This window comes from Grammomys surdaster, unplaced genomic scaffold, assembly GCF_004785775.1.
Source record: "Grammomys surdaster isolate TR1022 unplaced genomic scaffold, NIH_TR_1.0 211, whole genome shotgun sequence".
In the NCBI taxonomy this organism is placed as follows: domain Eukaryota; kingdom Metazoa; phylum Chordata; class Mammalia; order Rodentia; family Muridae; genus Grammomys; species Grammomys surdaster.
In genome coordinates, this window is record NW_021604656.1 from 3,675,283 (window position 1) to 3,690,024 (window position 14,742).

The following is a 14,742-nucleotide window of genomic DNA, read 5'->3' on the forward strand; positions in this document are numbered from 1 at the left end:
TTTCACGGAAAGAACACAAGTAGGCAGAGGCAGCTTGGGCAGCACTTGTATACATCATACATTTATTAGTGAATATCCCTCTGAAATCAGCAACAATATTAAAAAAAATAATGATTGCACTACTTGGTCAAGCAGAACTAGCAACTTTCATTTTAAAAAAAGTACAAATCTGTTAAAAATTTCAATCAGTATACACATATATAATACAACATACTAGTTATGTTAAATGCTACAAACCAATGTGAGTCCAATGGGATGGAAAAAACCACACATTTAAGCTTTAAGAACCATTTGTCTCTATATATTAGCATTTTCTCAAATACATACATGGGAAAAATGAGGTAACTGTAAGATGTGCAAGGAACAGGGCCCCCAAATCACATGTGTTTTTATATATATATATATATGTGTGTGTGTTTAGTTATCTATATATATATATAAAACTTTTCTAACACAGAACACAGGCGCTGGGCCCAGCAGTGCCGGGCGGGGAAGGTGCCCGCTGTCATGCCTAGGCCAGAAGTCGGTAAATAAAGAGTAAACATTGCCAAGCCCCCACCACAGGAAATCATTGGTAACATGGCGTCTACAGCAAGGTCGGCAAATCACAAACATCCTAAGTAATTGTTTCATAAATCTTTTTTAAATGATTAAAAAAAAAAAAAAAAGGTGTATTCCCCTATAGCTGCTTGTTGGAATCACACTGCAGCTGACACAATCCATGAGCCGACTCCGCTGCCCCAGGAACCTCAAGGGTTTGAAAACCTCTTTTGGGGTGAGGAAGGGAGGGGGGTTGGAGAAGGTGGTTCTCTGTGTAAAACACGTGGATTTTCAACACTGCTAGAAATATAGAAACATCACCTGGAGTTATATACAGTAAGACTTTGGGTTCTTGTGGGGTGGGACCAGGCCAATGGGCCCCTGGCAGGCTGGGGTGGGGGCAGGGAGCCAGGGGTGCTGTGAGAACGAGGGTGGTTGGAGCATCCCTGAGGCAGCAGGCGCCAACGGCTGCCTGCTAGGATGTGCCGGCCCCACACGCGGTTCGTTCACTCCGGGCAGCAACCCCAGTTGGCCGGTAGGAAAGGAAAGGAATGGGACCTGAAAGGAGGGTAAGGAACACAGCCTCCTCCAGACCTTGGAGGGCAGGAATCAGGCTGGGAGGGGCCCCCTGAGGTGGAGGTTCACGCCCTCCCTGACCCCTGTCCTCAGGGGATTGCTAGGAGACTCACCCAGGCAGGTGGGACACAAGCCCTGGCTGGAGAGGAGATGCCCTGAAAAGCAGACGGTCCCGGTAGGCTCTAGGGACATGTGCAGTACAGTGCATGGCAGTTATCAGCTGAGCACAGAACCCCCCAACTCTGCCCTGTGACTTCCGGCCACACTTGTGGAGGCCTGGCGTGGCACAACCTGACCCTACCCTGCCCCCTGGGCATTTGGTCCCGGTTGGTCCCTATGCCCCCACTCCTATTAAACCAAAGGGAAAATAAGATAATAATAAAAAACCAAACACCTCTTAAATATCCACACCCCCTACACGCAATTTTGGGCCAAATGAATAAACAAAAACTGCTGTTCCTCACATTCATGCAAAACGACAGAGGGGGGTGGGGGAAGATCGAGCATGGGTCTGACATCGTCACCGGTGGAGGGGCACCCACCAGGAACACAAGGACATGCCCAGATCATGGCTCGGCTACTGCAGACCACAATGTATCCAGCTTGGAGCCCTGTCCCATTTGCTCATGGAGCCTGGCTGGGATCCTCTCCAGTCTGGGGGTGAGCTCAAATGCTGTGCCTGGGGTAAGGGTCCTAGGAGTCAGACCCACACCGCACAGCAGCGGAGGCAGAGCTCACTGCCTAAGTCTGTCTGGAACCAAACAGGAGAACTCAGGAAATGGTCTCTGGCTACTACCTGCCCACACACAGGTAGTCCCACTAGGGCTGCCTAGAGGAGGGTACATCAGTATAAGAGACCAGTTGACCCAGGGTGGCTATTCCTTTGCCCGTTTTGGGGCCTGGGGAATCACACCAGCCACCACACTCGGGGAGTGGACTCCTGCCTCCCAAAGCCAGCAGGAAGAAGGACCCAGGGGCAAGTGAGAGGCAGACTGAGTTGGGAACACTCAGACAGCTCCATGGCGGGCAGGCAGGCAGGCAGGCAGACTGGGGAAGTAGTCTTTGGAGCTTGGCAAATGCAGGGGCTTATTGCAGGGCTTCTCCAGGGCTGACCCTGGCTCCAGCTCTGGAGGTGCAGGTGGGATGCTGACAGGCCTGGCCCCTCCCTTACAGTTCTCCCTGGGCCACTCCCTGTTTCCCCCCACCCGTTTCCGGAGCTTTGGGCAGGGTTCCTGTGGGCGGCTGTAGACCTCACTCAGCCTCCCTGGGCACCTCGGAGGCATCCGCCCGGCAAATGGGACAGGTCCGGTTGGCCTGGGAGGAACACCCACACATCAGACCCCACACTTGTGTGACCTCCCCGCCCCCACCTATTTGACTTGGATAAATTCTCCATACCTGCCCCCTGTAGACAGTCAGGAGCCAGGCCCAGGCCACCTTACCTTTAACCACTTGTCAACACACTTGGCATGGAACTCATGGTTGCAGGGGAGAACTCGGAGCAGCTGCCGCACCTCAAAGTCACTGAAGCAGACCACACACCTGAAGAGGAACATAGTGTCACCCCACTGACAGCTGAGCACCCTCCCAGGGCTTTCAGTGTGACACTCACAGAGTCTGCTCAGACTGATGGCTGTCAGGGTTAAAGCGGTATGACGGCAGTTGTTCTATGTCTGCTTTGGTGAGGCCTCGGGGTTTGGCATCTCCCAGCCTCTCAGCCAGGTTCAGGAGAGCCTAGAACCAGGCGAGGGAGGGTCAGCAGCACCCGAGGGAGGGTCAGCGGTGCTCTCCCAGCTCTACCCCGGGCCCAGTGCTACAGACCTCATAGTTCTCCATCTCCACATCATCCACATCCAGGTCCAGGCTGATGGTGGGGCCCACGGTGGCTGGTGACATTGGCAGCATTGAACTAGACAGGGAGGGAGTCCCAGAGTGCAGGTCAGTAGAGGCAGAACCCAGTGACCCTTGTTCCCGTGTGCAGTGCACAGTCAGACTCAGGATCCTGGTATTTGTCCAGGCACCAGCAGAGGCAGGGACGACTGCTGTGTGTGCTAAGGAGAAGGCACTATGACGGCTCAAGGGTCTGGGGCCACCAGAGCCATGGAGGCGCCTAGAAAACAAGGCCTAATGGCTCTAGGGCAGTCATGCTGGCACTTACAGGAAGTAGGGTAGGAAGCTTGGGTAATAAGACGGTGGCGGTGGCGGCGGGGGTGGTGGCAGCGGCTGTTGCAGGCGGTATCTTTGTGTGCTCAGTCTTCGTGGCATCATGTGGGAATATGGCTGCACACAGGGAACCAAGAGCAGGTCAGCTGGCAGGCCCAGCTGCTCACTGGCCAAGCTGGGCCTGTGGGATAAGGGGCTGCCACTCACCACACCAAAGGACAGCTCCTGGTGCAGTGGATCATGGGGTAGGTAGTGAAGGGGCACTGAGGGCGACAAGGCTGGGCCAGTGGCAGAAGTGGAATAAGTGAAGCTACCCAAGGGGTGCTGGTCTCCTCGAAGGTCCATGTCATTATCCAGCCGCTGCAGGGGCTGAGCGAGGAAGAGCCAGGTCAGTCAGCTGGTTCTAGCAAGTCCTAGCGTTCCCCTTTGCGGTCTCCCTCTAGTTCCCACACTTACCATCCGTGGGTGCTGGGTCTGCAGGGATACAAACTGCCCAAGTGGTGCCATGTGGGTAGGTTGGGGCGGTGGGGCCGGCGGTGGGGGGTGGAGGATGTAGTGGTCACTGGAGATGAGGTGGGGGTAGGTGTGGTAGGGCACAGGGAGCTGCTGCATGGTGCACGCCTGGATCAGCTGCTGAGAGAGGCAGAGAAGCTGGGCCAATGCTTGCCACGAAGGCCAGGGAACACCGTCCAGCTAAAGGTTCCTATGCATGCACAAGCCGGGGCTTGAGCAGCTCAGTCCACCCTTGCTTTAGGGCACCAGGCAGCATGCCACACCAGACCACCACTGCAGTGCCCTTGCCACTGTATGCAGCAGGCACTTTGTTACAGACAGTCCTTCAATTCCAAACTGTCTTAACCCTGTGTGGAAGCGTGCACACATGCGCATGCACACGAGCACACGCACACACACAGAGCTCTGCAAAGGACCAGGGCCAATATACTGCCCAGCATGTAGCTCAGCTCCCACGGGTGCTCGTGGGCACGTCTGCTGAAATGGACGGCATTAAGTGTGGCTTGTACCTGGGCAGAAGAAAGCATTCACTCACCGGAGGTGGGAGGCAGCAGAGGGGGTAGTGCTGCCCACTGAACATCACGGAGCATGCTGGGAGCTGCTGGGCACTGCAGCCAGGGATGTGTTGGCTTGTAGGCAAAGGGAAGCCTTGGGTTGTCACTGTGGTGACTGTGTAGGACAGAGGGACAGGTCCCTGGTGCACCTGTGGAGAGCGCATCAGAGAAGTGCAGGGAGGAAACCTGAGGAAGAACCTTCCCTTGCTGGAATCCAATTTCTCCATCCGTATCATGGGATAACATGTGCTAAGTACGGCAAGACAGTATAATCTCTGCTGCCTCTACTCATTAGACCAGTCTGGTAGAAACAAGCTGGGGGGTGGGGAGTGAGGTAGGAGTTGTTCTACTTACCTGCTCGTGGAGATCAACCATGAACGGGCTCTGCTGGGCGGCTGGGTGCAGCATTCGGGGGCTCCTGCCGGCAGGAGCTGAGGCTCGGTGCTCCTCTACAGAGAGGTGTGATGGTCCGGGCAGCAGCTGCTGGGAGGGAAAGTGCTCATCCTGGGCCAGTGGGTTGGCCAGGGGCTCCTCGTGGCCAAGGCTGTACCACACAGAGGAGCCCCAATAGGGTAGAGGGGCACCACTCATTTATAATTCACGGAGGGCCAGGGTCAGAACCCAGGCTAGGAAGTCAAGTAGCTCAGGGCCCTGGGGCCCATCCCTCCTCTGCCTTTGAACCCAAGCCACACCGGCTGCCCTTGAACTAGAGATGGTGACTTCTTCCTACCTTCCCGAGAGCTGGCCTGGACTGCTGCTAGGTCTCGTAGAGACTCGCCAGTGACCCACAGGGGCAGAGGGTGGCCACTTAGTCACTGCCAGAGTCCATGGTCTCATCAGGAGGGCAGGGAGGTGGAGGGGCTGGGCCGGGGCTCACAACCCTAGGAGATAATTAGAGGAAAATTGGAGGGATAGAAAAATTCAGTTGCTTGTATAATTAGGAGCTGGGAAACTGATAAAACCTGGACAGATCCTTCTCTGAAGCCTGGGGTCCAATGCTGACAGGCTAGTCTTAGTTTCCTGTTGTGTGAAATGGGATCAAATCTCCTTAGAATATGGGAAACTCAGAGCCAGACCTGTATGCTTGAGGTATGGTTGAAGGCCGGCTGGCCGGCTGGAGTGAGGCTCAGGCTGAGGAAGATCCTCCTCTGCCTCCTGACACGGGCTAAGTCTTGAGTCCCAGGCAGCCGGGACTTTTGGGAGCTTCAGGTTTCCCCCTTCACGTGACTGGCAGAAGAGGAACTCCAAAGAGACCTGAGACTCAACTCCCCTCTAAAGTGCTAGATAAGACAGTCTAACCTGCTTCCCAGTCTTGGAACTTGGTCTAAGGCCAGATGTTGTTGTCTCTCTCCTGAGCCCTTCCTCATGTCCACTCAGGTGAGACTCCACTAGTTAAAGAAAGCTTTTAGCAGGCTGGGCAGAAGAGACTCACTGTCCCAGGTTCCCCGTGTCAAAGCTAGGAAATAAGTGACTTCGAGCCTGACTCTCCACTCTAGAGTTCATGGAGAAGGTCAGCCCAAGGCTTCACAGGGACAAGGAACGCTTGCCACTGGCAGCGTGCCAGGGCCAGGTATATGCCCATGTCTTGTAACCCCAGGCAGAGCCCAGAGTGGGTCTTTAGGGTCAGAATGAGGATCCAGGTAGCTCTCCAACCTCAGGCTTCTGCAACTAAGTCAGAATCAAGACGAAGCCTTAGCAAGGAACATGCTGAAACCTATCAGGCCCTGTGACACTGAAGAGTGTATCGCACTGGACCAGCCAGCTGTCCGTCATCACTGCCACAAGGTGGTTTTTCCATTCTTTCTCAGCCAACAAACCTATGCCCACCTGATGTCCAGTCCCAAATGATGCCACCTGCTGACACAGCACAGGACACTGTGTCAGGTAAGCACAGCAGCCATTCCCTGCAACAGGCAGAAGAACCACTTCCTCTATCCAGGACTTGTCAAGTTTGGGCCACAATTGTCCAAGTTTGCACCACAGACTGCTTTCTCCATACTACCCAACAGGGCCTGGCCAAGGCCACAAGCCTGGAGTACACTATAGCTGGATTCACTTCTGTTATTGACCGGTTCAGGCACTCAACAGGCGTGGGATTCACTGAAGAAAGCCCAACACTGTATGTAAAAGCACAGTCTGACATCAATGACACGGTGTTGTCAGAACACTGGGAGATTATAAATTAATCACTCTCCCCACAAATCCTGGTCTCTGAAATGAGGCTAAAGCATTCAGGGACAGACACACACACCCAACTACATTTGCTCTCCTCAGTCAGAAAATGGACCTTCTCTCCAAGATGTTCTTACACACAGCTCCCCACTTTTGAAATTCCTGGTCAGACACAAGGGAAGACTCAAATACCTTAGACAAGATGCCTGGCCTACCCCAAACCAGCAAATAGAAGGGCATCTAATGGGGAGCAGTGGGGTCAAACGTAACAGCATCATCCCCAATAAACACCAATTTCTTGCCTGGGTCTTAGGGTCCTCTCCCTGAACCTCAGACTCTTCCTCTGTAAAAACGGAAACCACCTAAGAATGATCTAGGGAACCACCAAAGGCCACTCTGCAGGCATGAGAAGAGGCAACCTTAAGTGAAGGCCAGCTGTAGTGAGAATAGTCACTACTAGAAAATAAGATGGGCTGCCGTCCTCCTGCACCGCAACCCTAGGCAGACGCAAGTCCCTAAGTGCTGAAGGAGGCAGAAGGATGCTGTCCTAGCAGTGTACCTAAGGAAAGGAAAGGTGGTTCTCTTAACTCCTGCCAAAAATTAAAGTGGTAAAGAGGAGACACACCCATTTCAGTTACTGAAACCCCAAGGATTTGTTCTAGACCACGGGGAACACAACTGGTCCTCCTGGTTGGTTCCCTAGGCCCAGGCTCCCCAAAGCCCCAGTCCTCTCAACCACAGTGGTCAGAGGAAAAACTACAGAGCACTTCAAGAGCCACGTGGGAGATGGAGCATCTTTAAGTTTGAGTAGCCGTCCCAGAGACGCAAGAGTAACTGAACTGGACCAATCAACACTCTCAAGGTCAACCAGCAACACTGCTTTTCCACAGCTCTCTTTCACTGTACTCTCTATACGAAGTTTGTGTAAATCCCCCTAAGTCTGATCTTTTCCCCCATGGGCCCACAACTCTGCAAGCCAAGTAGTGTCCCAAGCACGCATTCTGACCCTCGAATAGGGTCGGTCTGCTGAAAGATACGCTCCCTCTAGCAGAGGACCAAGATCAGGCTTAGGCAGGAATACAAGCTCCCCTGCCCTACCTGCTGGGCGTACCTCCCGCTAAACAGGAGCTCCCCAACTCCCACAAAGGCAGAGGAGGCGATTTAGGGTGGAACCACCACACTTGACCAGCTTAGACTCCCTGAGTTATTTCTGCTAAGCCTTACTTACAATAAATTAAAGCAGGGACTGAAATCTCCCCAGGGCGCCCCTAAAAAGCCCGAGACAAGAAACCAGGTGTTCACATTATGGGGGAGGAAAACAAAGTCCCAGAGGACAAGGCTCCTCCCCAAAGCAGGCCAGACGCAGTAGGGCTCCAGCAGTCTTCCAAAGCTACCCCTCCCCGGGGACGGAGCCGAGGCTCGCACACCTGTCCCAGGAGGAGCCTCCGTTGTTCCCTCTTACTCTGTAATGCCGCACTCAGAGAACACTGAGGGAAGAGGCCAAGCAGCAGCGCTGGGGCTAGAGCGCTGTGACTTTAAGAGCCGAGGATCCCGGACCATGTGCTCGGCGTGAGACAAAAGCAACAACAAAGGAAGTGGCGGCTGCAGGGGGAGGGGGTGGCTCCTTCCCCTCCACCGCAGCGCTCCGCAAGACAGGAGCGGCCCGGCCCACACTAGGTAGCCGCAGGCAGCACTAGACCCAGGGGCCCCACCGCCTTCCCCCACCACTCCCGCTGCTCAGGATCGACACCTAAGAGGCCCGCAAACAACGCGTCCCCGAAGGAGTCGCAGTTCCGGGGTGCGGGTCCGAAGTTAGAGGCCTGGCCCGACTCACCGGCAGCCGTCCGACCACACGCGGGCTCCTTTGTTCGCGATGCGGGGTGCGGACGGTGAAGCGCCCGCTCCTTCGCGAGCCTGCTCTGTCTTCCGCCTCCCTAGCCCGGGCCCGAGAGAAGGGCGGCGCAGGACGCAGCTGTGTGCTCCGGCAAGCTGGCCCTTTAAGAACTGTCCGCGGCGGCCGGATGGAACCAGCTCCACGTTTTGATTCACAACATTCGGAGCGGCGGGGGCGCGCAGCGCTGAAGGCGGCTCGCGGGGGCGCGCCGGGACGCTCAAGCAAACAGTAGCGGCAGGAGCCGGCACCCGCCCCTCCCCGCAGGCCCCGCCCCGCGCCGCGCGTCGGCCAATCGCGTCCTGCGGGCGGCACGTGACTAGAGGGTCGCCATCTTGAAAGGCTGCTTAAAAAAGCCTCTTCGCCCCCACCTCAGGCTTCAGAGCCCCCAAGGCTAGGTCGCAGGTGTAGACCGGTGCGACCCCAGGTGCGGGGCCCGTGGCGCGCACTAACAAGTCATGGTTACCTTCTTAGGGCCGCGGCCTTTGTGGGGCACGCAGCCTCTCACGCAGCCGAGGTGAGAGGACCGCTCTCAGCCCGGCAAGCACACTTCCCGGAGATGACGTCACTCCCAAGCCCTGCAGGCCTGCGATGACCTCATAGCTCACCTCTCCTCTCGACTCTAGCTTTCAGTTCCGTTACGCGGCGCCTTTAAAAAGCTGGGACAACCCAGATGGCTGACGAGACCAATGACTGAGGACCCATGCAAATGATTTAACGGCTCCCGGGCAGGGGGATTGGTCCTGCGCATGCTGACGTCACAGAAACATTTCGCCACCCCGCCCCCAGCGCGACCCGGGAAAAGAGGTGGAGGCTCTAGTTCAGCTAAAGTGGGAAGAGCTGAAATCTTCTGAACCAAGCCCAGTGAAGTTTCTGCACTTTAGTTCTCTATGCCTCCCAACGCCTGTGAGCCTAGGGATTATGACAAGCAGTCCACTACACCGGAGAAGAGAGTCACTCTCCCCCCAGGACTGGTGGATCAATATGAGTTCGAGAACAGCCTGATCTACATACATAGCTACAGAGACCCTGTCTTCAAAAGACAACAGAAGTATCACACGCTCAGGTAGTGACACAGCTGTGACACAGCTGAGGCGAGAGAGGGAGCACACGTCGGTCTCCCCTTAGGATGTCCCCCAGGCACACATACAAAGCGGGGTATGGTGTCTGCACGGATTATATAAGCAGAACATCACCATGACCTTAAAGCACTCACGTCTACTAGGATGGTCTATAGTAACTGGACTGCTCCAGCGTCCACCAACCCAGAACAAGATGTCAGTAGAAAATGGCAACATTTGCTAAACCTCTGTGGCTACAGATGAGTGACACTCTCTACTCTGTGGATGTATCCCATAATCTCAAATATTTAAAAAAAAAAACCAATTTGCTAAGGAGATGTAACAGTATTATCAATTTCAACTGGATATTGTATCTGCATACAGTGTTTCTAAAATGATACAGAAATTATCATTAGGGCGCACCTGTTTAGGAGGGCAGATTTTTATTTTCTTTGTATTTATTTACCATTGTTTTTGTTTATAAACATAGTCTCCTGCATCTCAGGTGGCCTCAAACTCTTGATCCTCTTCTCAAGTGCTGAGATTATAGGCATATACCACCACTCCTGATTTAGATTTTTACATTTGGTAACTGTGTATTTGCTTCTAAAAATTCTAGACAGAGGGCTGGAGAGATGGCTCAGCGATTAAGAACACTAGTTGCTCTTCCAGAGGACCAGGGTTCAGTTCCTAGCACCCACATGGCAGATTGCAACTGTCTGTAACTCCAGGGGATCTGATACTCCCACACAGACATACATGCAGGCAAAACACCAATACACATAAAAATAAATTCTATTTAAAAAAATTCTAGACAGAGCTGGGTGTAGTAGCCCATGCCTTTAATCCCAGAAATTGGGAGTCAAAGGCAGGCGGCCTCTGAGTTAGAGGCTACCCTGATCCAGTTCCGGGACAGCTAGGGCTACACAGGAATCTTGTCTCAAAAATACAAATTCTGGACAGTACAACCCACGGAATAAAATTGCCAAAACTATAAAACAATATATCTTAGGCCTATTTAAAAGGGTTTTTATCATATGTATATGTATGAGTGTATGCCTGTTTGTACAACATGTGTGCAGGGCCTGTAAGGGCCAGAATAGATCACTGGACCCCTGAGAACTGGAGTTAAAGATTGAATCAACTGATATAGGTGCTGGGAATTGAACCCTGGTCCTCTGGAGGAGTAGCAAGTGCTCTTAACTGCTCAACTACTTCTCCAGGCCTTTAAGCCCAATTTTAAGGCATAAAAACTTTCTCTTATAATGAAAATCTCTCCTCAGGAAAAGGAGTCAATGGAAAGAATCTAGAAAACTGGGGGCTCCAACCTTTGGCTAGGAACACCATTTAGCCAACTAATTACACTGTGAATGTGCAGCCACAAACAAGATGATGGCAAGGTGGTACCTGCGGCAATTTGCAGATCTCTGAGCAACAGGACATCAAGGTAATGACGCAGTGGCACAGACGATACTTGGAATGGCGCTCTATTTCCCACGAAGGTGCGTGAACTGATACGGACATGCACAGTGACGTGTGTTGGCTCCTTATAATTCTCCTGTCTCCTTCAGCCTCATCTCCACCAATTACAAGCACCTACAAATCCTGCCCACATTCAAATACACCGAATCTGCCTGCCTGCTGCCTTTACGGGAGGAGCCTGCAGGGGCCTCTCCCTGCCACCGAGTGTGTGCTGGCCCTGAAGGTGGACGTAATATGCTCACCCTGCCAATCTTCTGGGCTCACCTCTTCTAAGCGCTTCCTGCACCATGATGGTGCTCCTTCTGCCAGCAGAGCCTGGCCCATTCTGTTGGAGGTGCCTTTCTTAGTCTACAAATCACTTCTTCCTTCCTTCAAGGTTCCACTCCCACCTCTCCTTTACACTGACGGACCCTGACCTTCAGTTTGTGTGAACTACTCAAAGCCCTGCCCCAGTCACTGTCTCAATAAACTCCTGGATGAAGGGGTTCAGCTTCTAAATGCACGGAAATCAGCCTTCTCTGGAGATGTGGCATCACAGGGCTAAGCCAGTGTATGGGTGAGGATCTGAGGAGCGCAGAAGTGAGGTGACTTGCCCAAGCACACATTACAAATTTCTTTTCCCAGAAAACTACTGTCCGCAACTAACATTGGTTAGTTCCACATCCATCTTTAAAAAGGATGAACATTGACTAAGAAATGACATCCACATATCACCACACATGTGTACTCACAAAACACACAAACTCACCCTCCATTCACAGTCCAGTGATGGGCTTTTAAGCTCACACCTGGCCTGTGTATAATTTCCTCTACTATGTCTTCAATACCCATACCCACCTCTGACAGATTCTTAGTCAAGCTCTAGCTAAGCCAGATATCTCCCTTGTACCTTTCCTGGCCTGTTAGGTTTGCTTTGGCTTCCCAGACCCAAAGAACCATGATCACACTGCATCTCAACAGGTGGGGCTATCTCCATGTGGTCATCCTGCGGTTCCTAGCAGGGTCCAGACTCATCTGGGACCTGGCTCCCACTGGGCTACAAATACCCAAAGAAACTCTAGATTGTCCCTACCTGGCTAGGCAGTCCCTTTTTCTCATACAGGGCCTTCTTGTTGATCTTCCTAGGCCTGGCCTTGGAACCCCTCAGTCAATCTCTCCCCAAGAACAGATGCCAAAACCACCTCCTCCAAATCTGAAGATCTTTCCTGGCCACATGCAATATTTTTATGGACAGAAGGGAGGAGAATTTTAAGTTTCCTAAGTTTTCAAGAGAAGCCAGAAATCTAGACTATTTTTTAAAGTCCTATGCTTTGGAATCCCTGTGTGGCCCCCCCTCTGTGTACCTCTTCCTCATCACAGCCCAGTCCCTGTGAGGTGCGGCCCTCATACCTACTGTGTGCTTCTTATGACAGCCCATCCCCCCAGTTGGCAGGTACTGTTTACTCTCAGAGAGGAAGTAACTGCCCTCACCACAGGACTCAGAAGGGCAGCCCAGTGGATTGCAGAAAGCACAGCCGGGGTTGCTGCCTCTGTTCCTGCAAGTGCTAAGAGGTTTTTGTAGACCATCCTCAGTTCGCACATCCTGATCATCTCAAAGTAAGCTAGGAGCTAGATACTAGTGTGTGCCCCATTTCACAGAAGAGACCACTGAGGTGACAGATAACCCATATACATCTCTGAGACTGTGCAAAGATCAAAAGCACACATGTCCCTCAGGCAAAAGAGCGCAGAGAGGTGTACGACTAACAAGTGGCTTGAGATCACACAGAAGAGATGCAGGGCTCAGCAGGAACCAAGCGCAACACACTCGCAGCATTCCAGCCTCCTCAAGGCCTCAGCTGCCCAGGAGCAGGACTCTGGCAAGCCGAGGCAGGAAGGAGGCGCCAGCACTCTTTTCCTAGTGGGGGCCTGCCCAGCCAGGGTTCCCAGCTACCATCAGAGCCTGCAAACTGGCTGCCTCCCTTTCTCTGAGTCAGGAAGTATTCGGTTCCTTCTCCCTTGGGCCCTCAGATCTTCCTCCATAGAGGTGGGACACAGTAGCCTTCCTCAAACTAAGAAAACATGAACTGATACGTTGGGACACACAGCACATACCTTAGGACTCAGAGCTCTCAAAATCCTACCAAGCGTCAGACTGGAGCCCAGAGCCTCAGACACCAGGGGGAGAGTGTTAACAGGCCCTGTTCTACATCCCCTCTGCTTTGGGCAAGGATGAACCCCAAGCTTTGCCTCTCCAAATACTTGACCATTTGTGCAGATGGGCAAGGAGCAGAGAGTGTGGGTACTTGCAGGTATGTTCTGGGTCTTGTGCTCGTGAGAGCACCAATCTGGGTTCAGCTTTGAGACACAGGGTAGGTTATCTTCCCTTTACCTCAAGCTCTCATCTGTAAAATGGGGTCAATGACAACACTAAAAACTGAGGTACCTATCACTCACTGAATGTCACTAAGACAGGTCTACATAAAATGGTTACATGTAGGCTGTTTTGGCTCTCAGGGTCTCTGTGACCTTGAAGTTTTCCCTAACCTCCTGAGGCTGTTTGTCCAGGGGTTACACCGGATGGTACCTGTTACCTACCTACCTCCCTACGTGGCTTTCAATGGATATGCAGATGGCCGTGTACCAGTGTAACTGTCTGTCTCTGTGTCCGAAGTGGGGGTGTGTGAACCTTGTGTGTATGCTGGGGGCGGGGAGGGGGCTTTTTTTCATTCACCCCTACACTTCATGCATCTCACCACTGGGATCGCTCAGTCTGCAGTCGGATAGGAGAGCACTACACCACTGAGAAAAAAACTGGGGGCTACAGGAGTGCAGTACCTGTAAGGCCCAATACCCTACTTCCTTGTATTTTACGTATCACCCCTAATTATTTTCTTCCTTGGTACACAGCATCGTCTCCACTCAAGCTGGGGCTCAGACAGCAAAAGCTTTGCGACTGGGCAAGATGCAAACCTACCCGACCCCCTCGGGGTTCGGACATCCTGAATGCAGTGATGGCCCTGTGTCAGTGCTGTTCTGTTCCCTGGACCTCCAGCCATTCTAGCTGCCAAAGGGTGAAATGTTAGAGACCCTCGCGGGACCACAGGGCACAGGATCCTCGCTGACTCCCACCATCCGAGCGCAGAGCTCGCAGGAACTAGTCCAGCACGGCGCCCTAGCACTTGGATCGAGCAGACCGGCCGAAGCGATGACTAGGGCCGGCGAGGCCTCACCAAAGCTCCCGCACCTCCCGCCGCGTCTACAGCGGCCAGCGCCCGGGCGTTACCTGGGGCCACGGCTGGGCTCCACCCCAAATAGGCAGCGGCGCGTTGCTCCCGGGGCAGCCCGGTCCGGCTCCGGCTGCGGCTCGCAAGCCGCCGGCCGCGGCCCTCCCCCTACGCCCGCAGTGGAACCTCCCAGTGGCGACGACCCTGCTCGTCGCCTCCCCCATCCCCAGTGCTCGCTTTGGGCTTGTCGGACCGCACCATCGTGGAAGGGGGGTCTGGGGCCGAGCGTCCGGGTACACTACCTTCCCGGGACGGCAGGGACTCCCCGCCTCACAGCATGCAATGGGCCGCTCGGGCCGTACCATCGCCGTCAGGGGGAGGACTTGGGCGGGGCGTCCGGACACGCCCCCTCAGTGAACTCCTCGCTCGGTGAGCGCAATGGGCGGGCCGGGCCTCACCAACGCGAAGCGGGGGAAGCCGGGAACTGGGAATCTGGACACGCCCCCTCATCTCCCGCAAAACCCAGGAGCAGAACGTCGTCTCCCCCTGCGGCGCACAGTGGGCCTATCGGGTCGTACTATCGC

General features: G+C 53.8%; 1 protein-coding gene across 9 annotated transcripts; it reads right to left on the reverse strand.

The window, feature by feature from the left end:
* Nucleotides 1-34: 34 nt before the first annotated feature.
* Rnf44 (ring finger protein 44) lies at nt 35-14,448 on the reverse strand. Of its 9 annotated transcripts, none has more exons than XM_028772170.1 (11): nt 14,218-14,448; nt 5,077-5,227; nt 4,701-4,826; nt 4,328-4,495; nt 3,736-3,909; nt 3,487-3,648; nt 3,275-3,396; nt 2,938-3,025; nt 2,729-2,850; nt 2,559-2,658; nt 35-2,430 (listed from the first exon to the last, which is right to left on the reverse strand). In XM_028772170.1, exons 3-11 carry the CDS (start codon nt 4,752-4,754, stop codon nt 2,368-2,370), a joined length of 1,053 nt encoding a protein of 350 aa, XP_028628003.1. In that variant the 5' UTR covers nt 4,755-4,826; nt 5,077-5,227; nt 14,218-14,448; the 3' UTR covers nt 35-2,367. The 9 variants fall into 9 exon arrangements, with proteins under 9 accessions (XP_028628003.1, XP_028627999.1, XP_028628005.1 ...); XM_028772166.1 differs by having other exon boundaries at nt 3,736-3,912; XM_028772172.1 differs by lacking the exon at nt 14,218-14,448 and adding an exon at nt 8,876-9,100 and having other exon boundaries at nt 4,701-4,829.
* Between the last annotated feature and the right edge of the window lie 294 nt (nt 14,449-14,742).

What these genes read in the sequence shown, in the direction of transcription:
- Rnf44 (XM_028772173.1), bottom strand. Translation starts at nt 5,183, where the DNA reads ATGAGACCATGGACTCTGGCAGTGACTAAGTGGCCACCCTCTGCCCCT. An exon ending in CCAGGCCAGCTCTCGGGAAG is followed by an intron (nt 4,891 to 5,076) that starts GTAGGAAGAAGT and finishes TGTGTGGTACAG; the next exon opens with CCTTGGCCACGAGGAGCCCC. An exon ending in AGCTTCCTACCCTACTTCCT is followed by an intron (nt 3,026 to 3,274) that starts GTAAGTGCCAGC and finishes CTCCCTGTCTAG; the next exon opens with TTCAATGCTGCCAATGTCAC.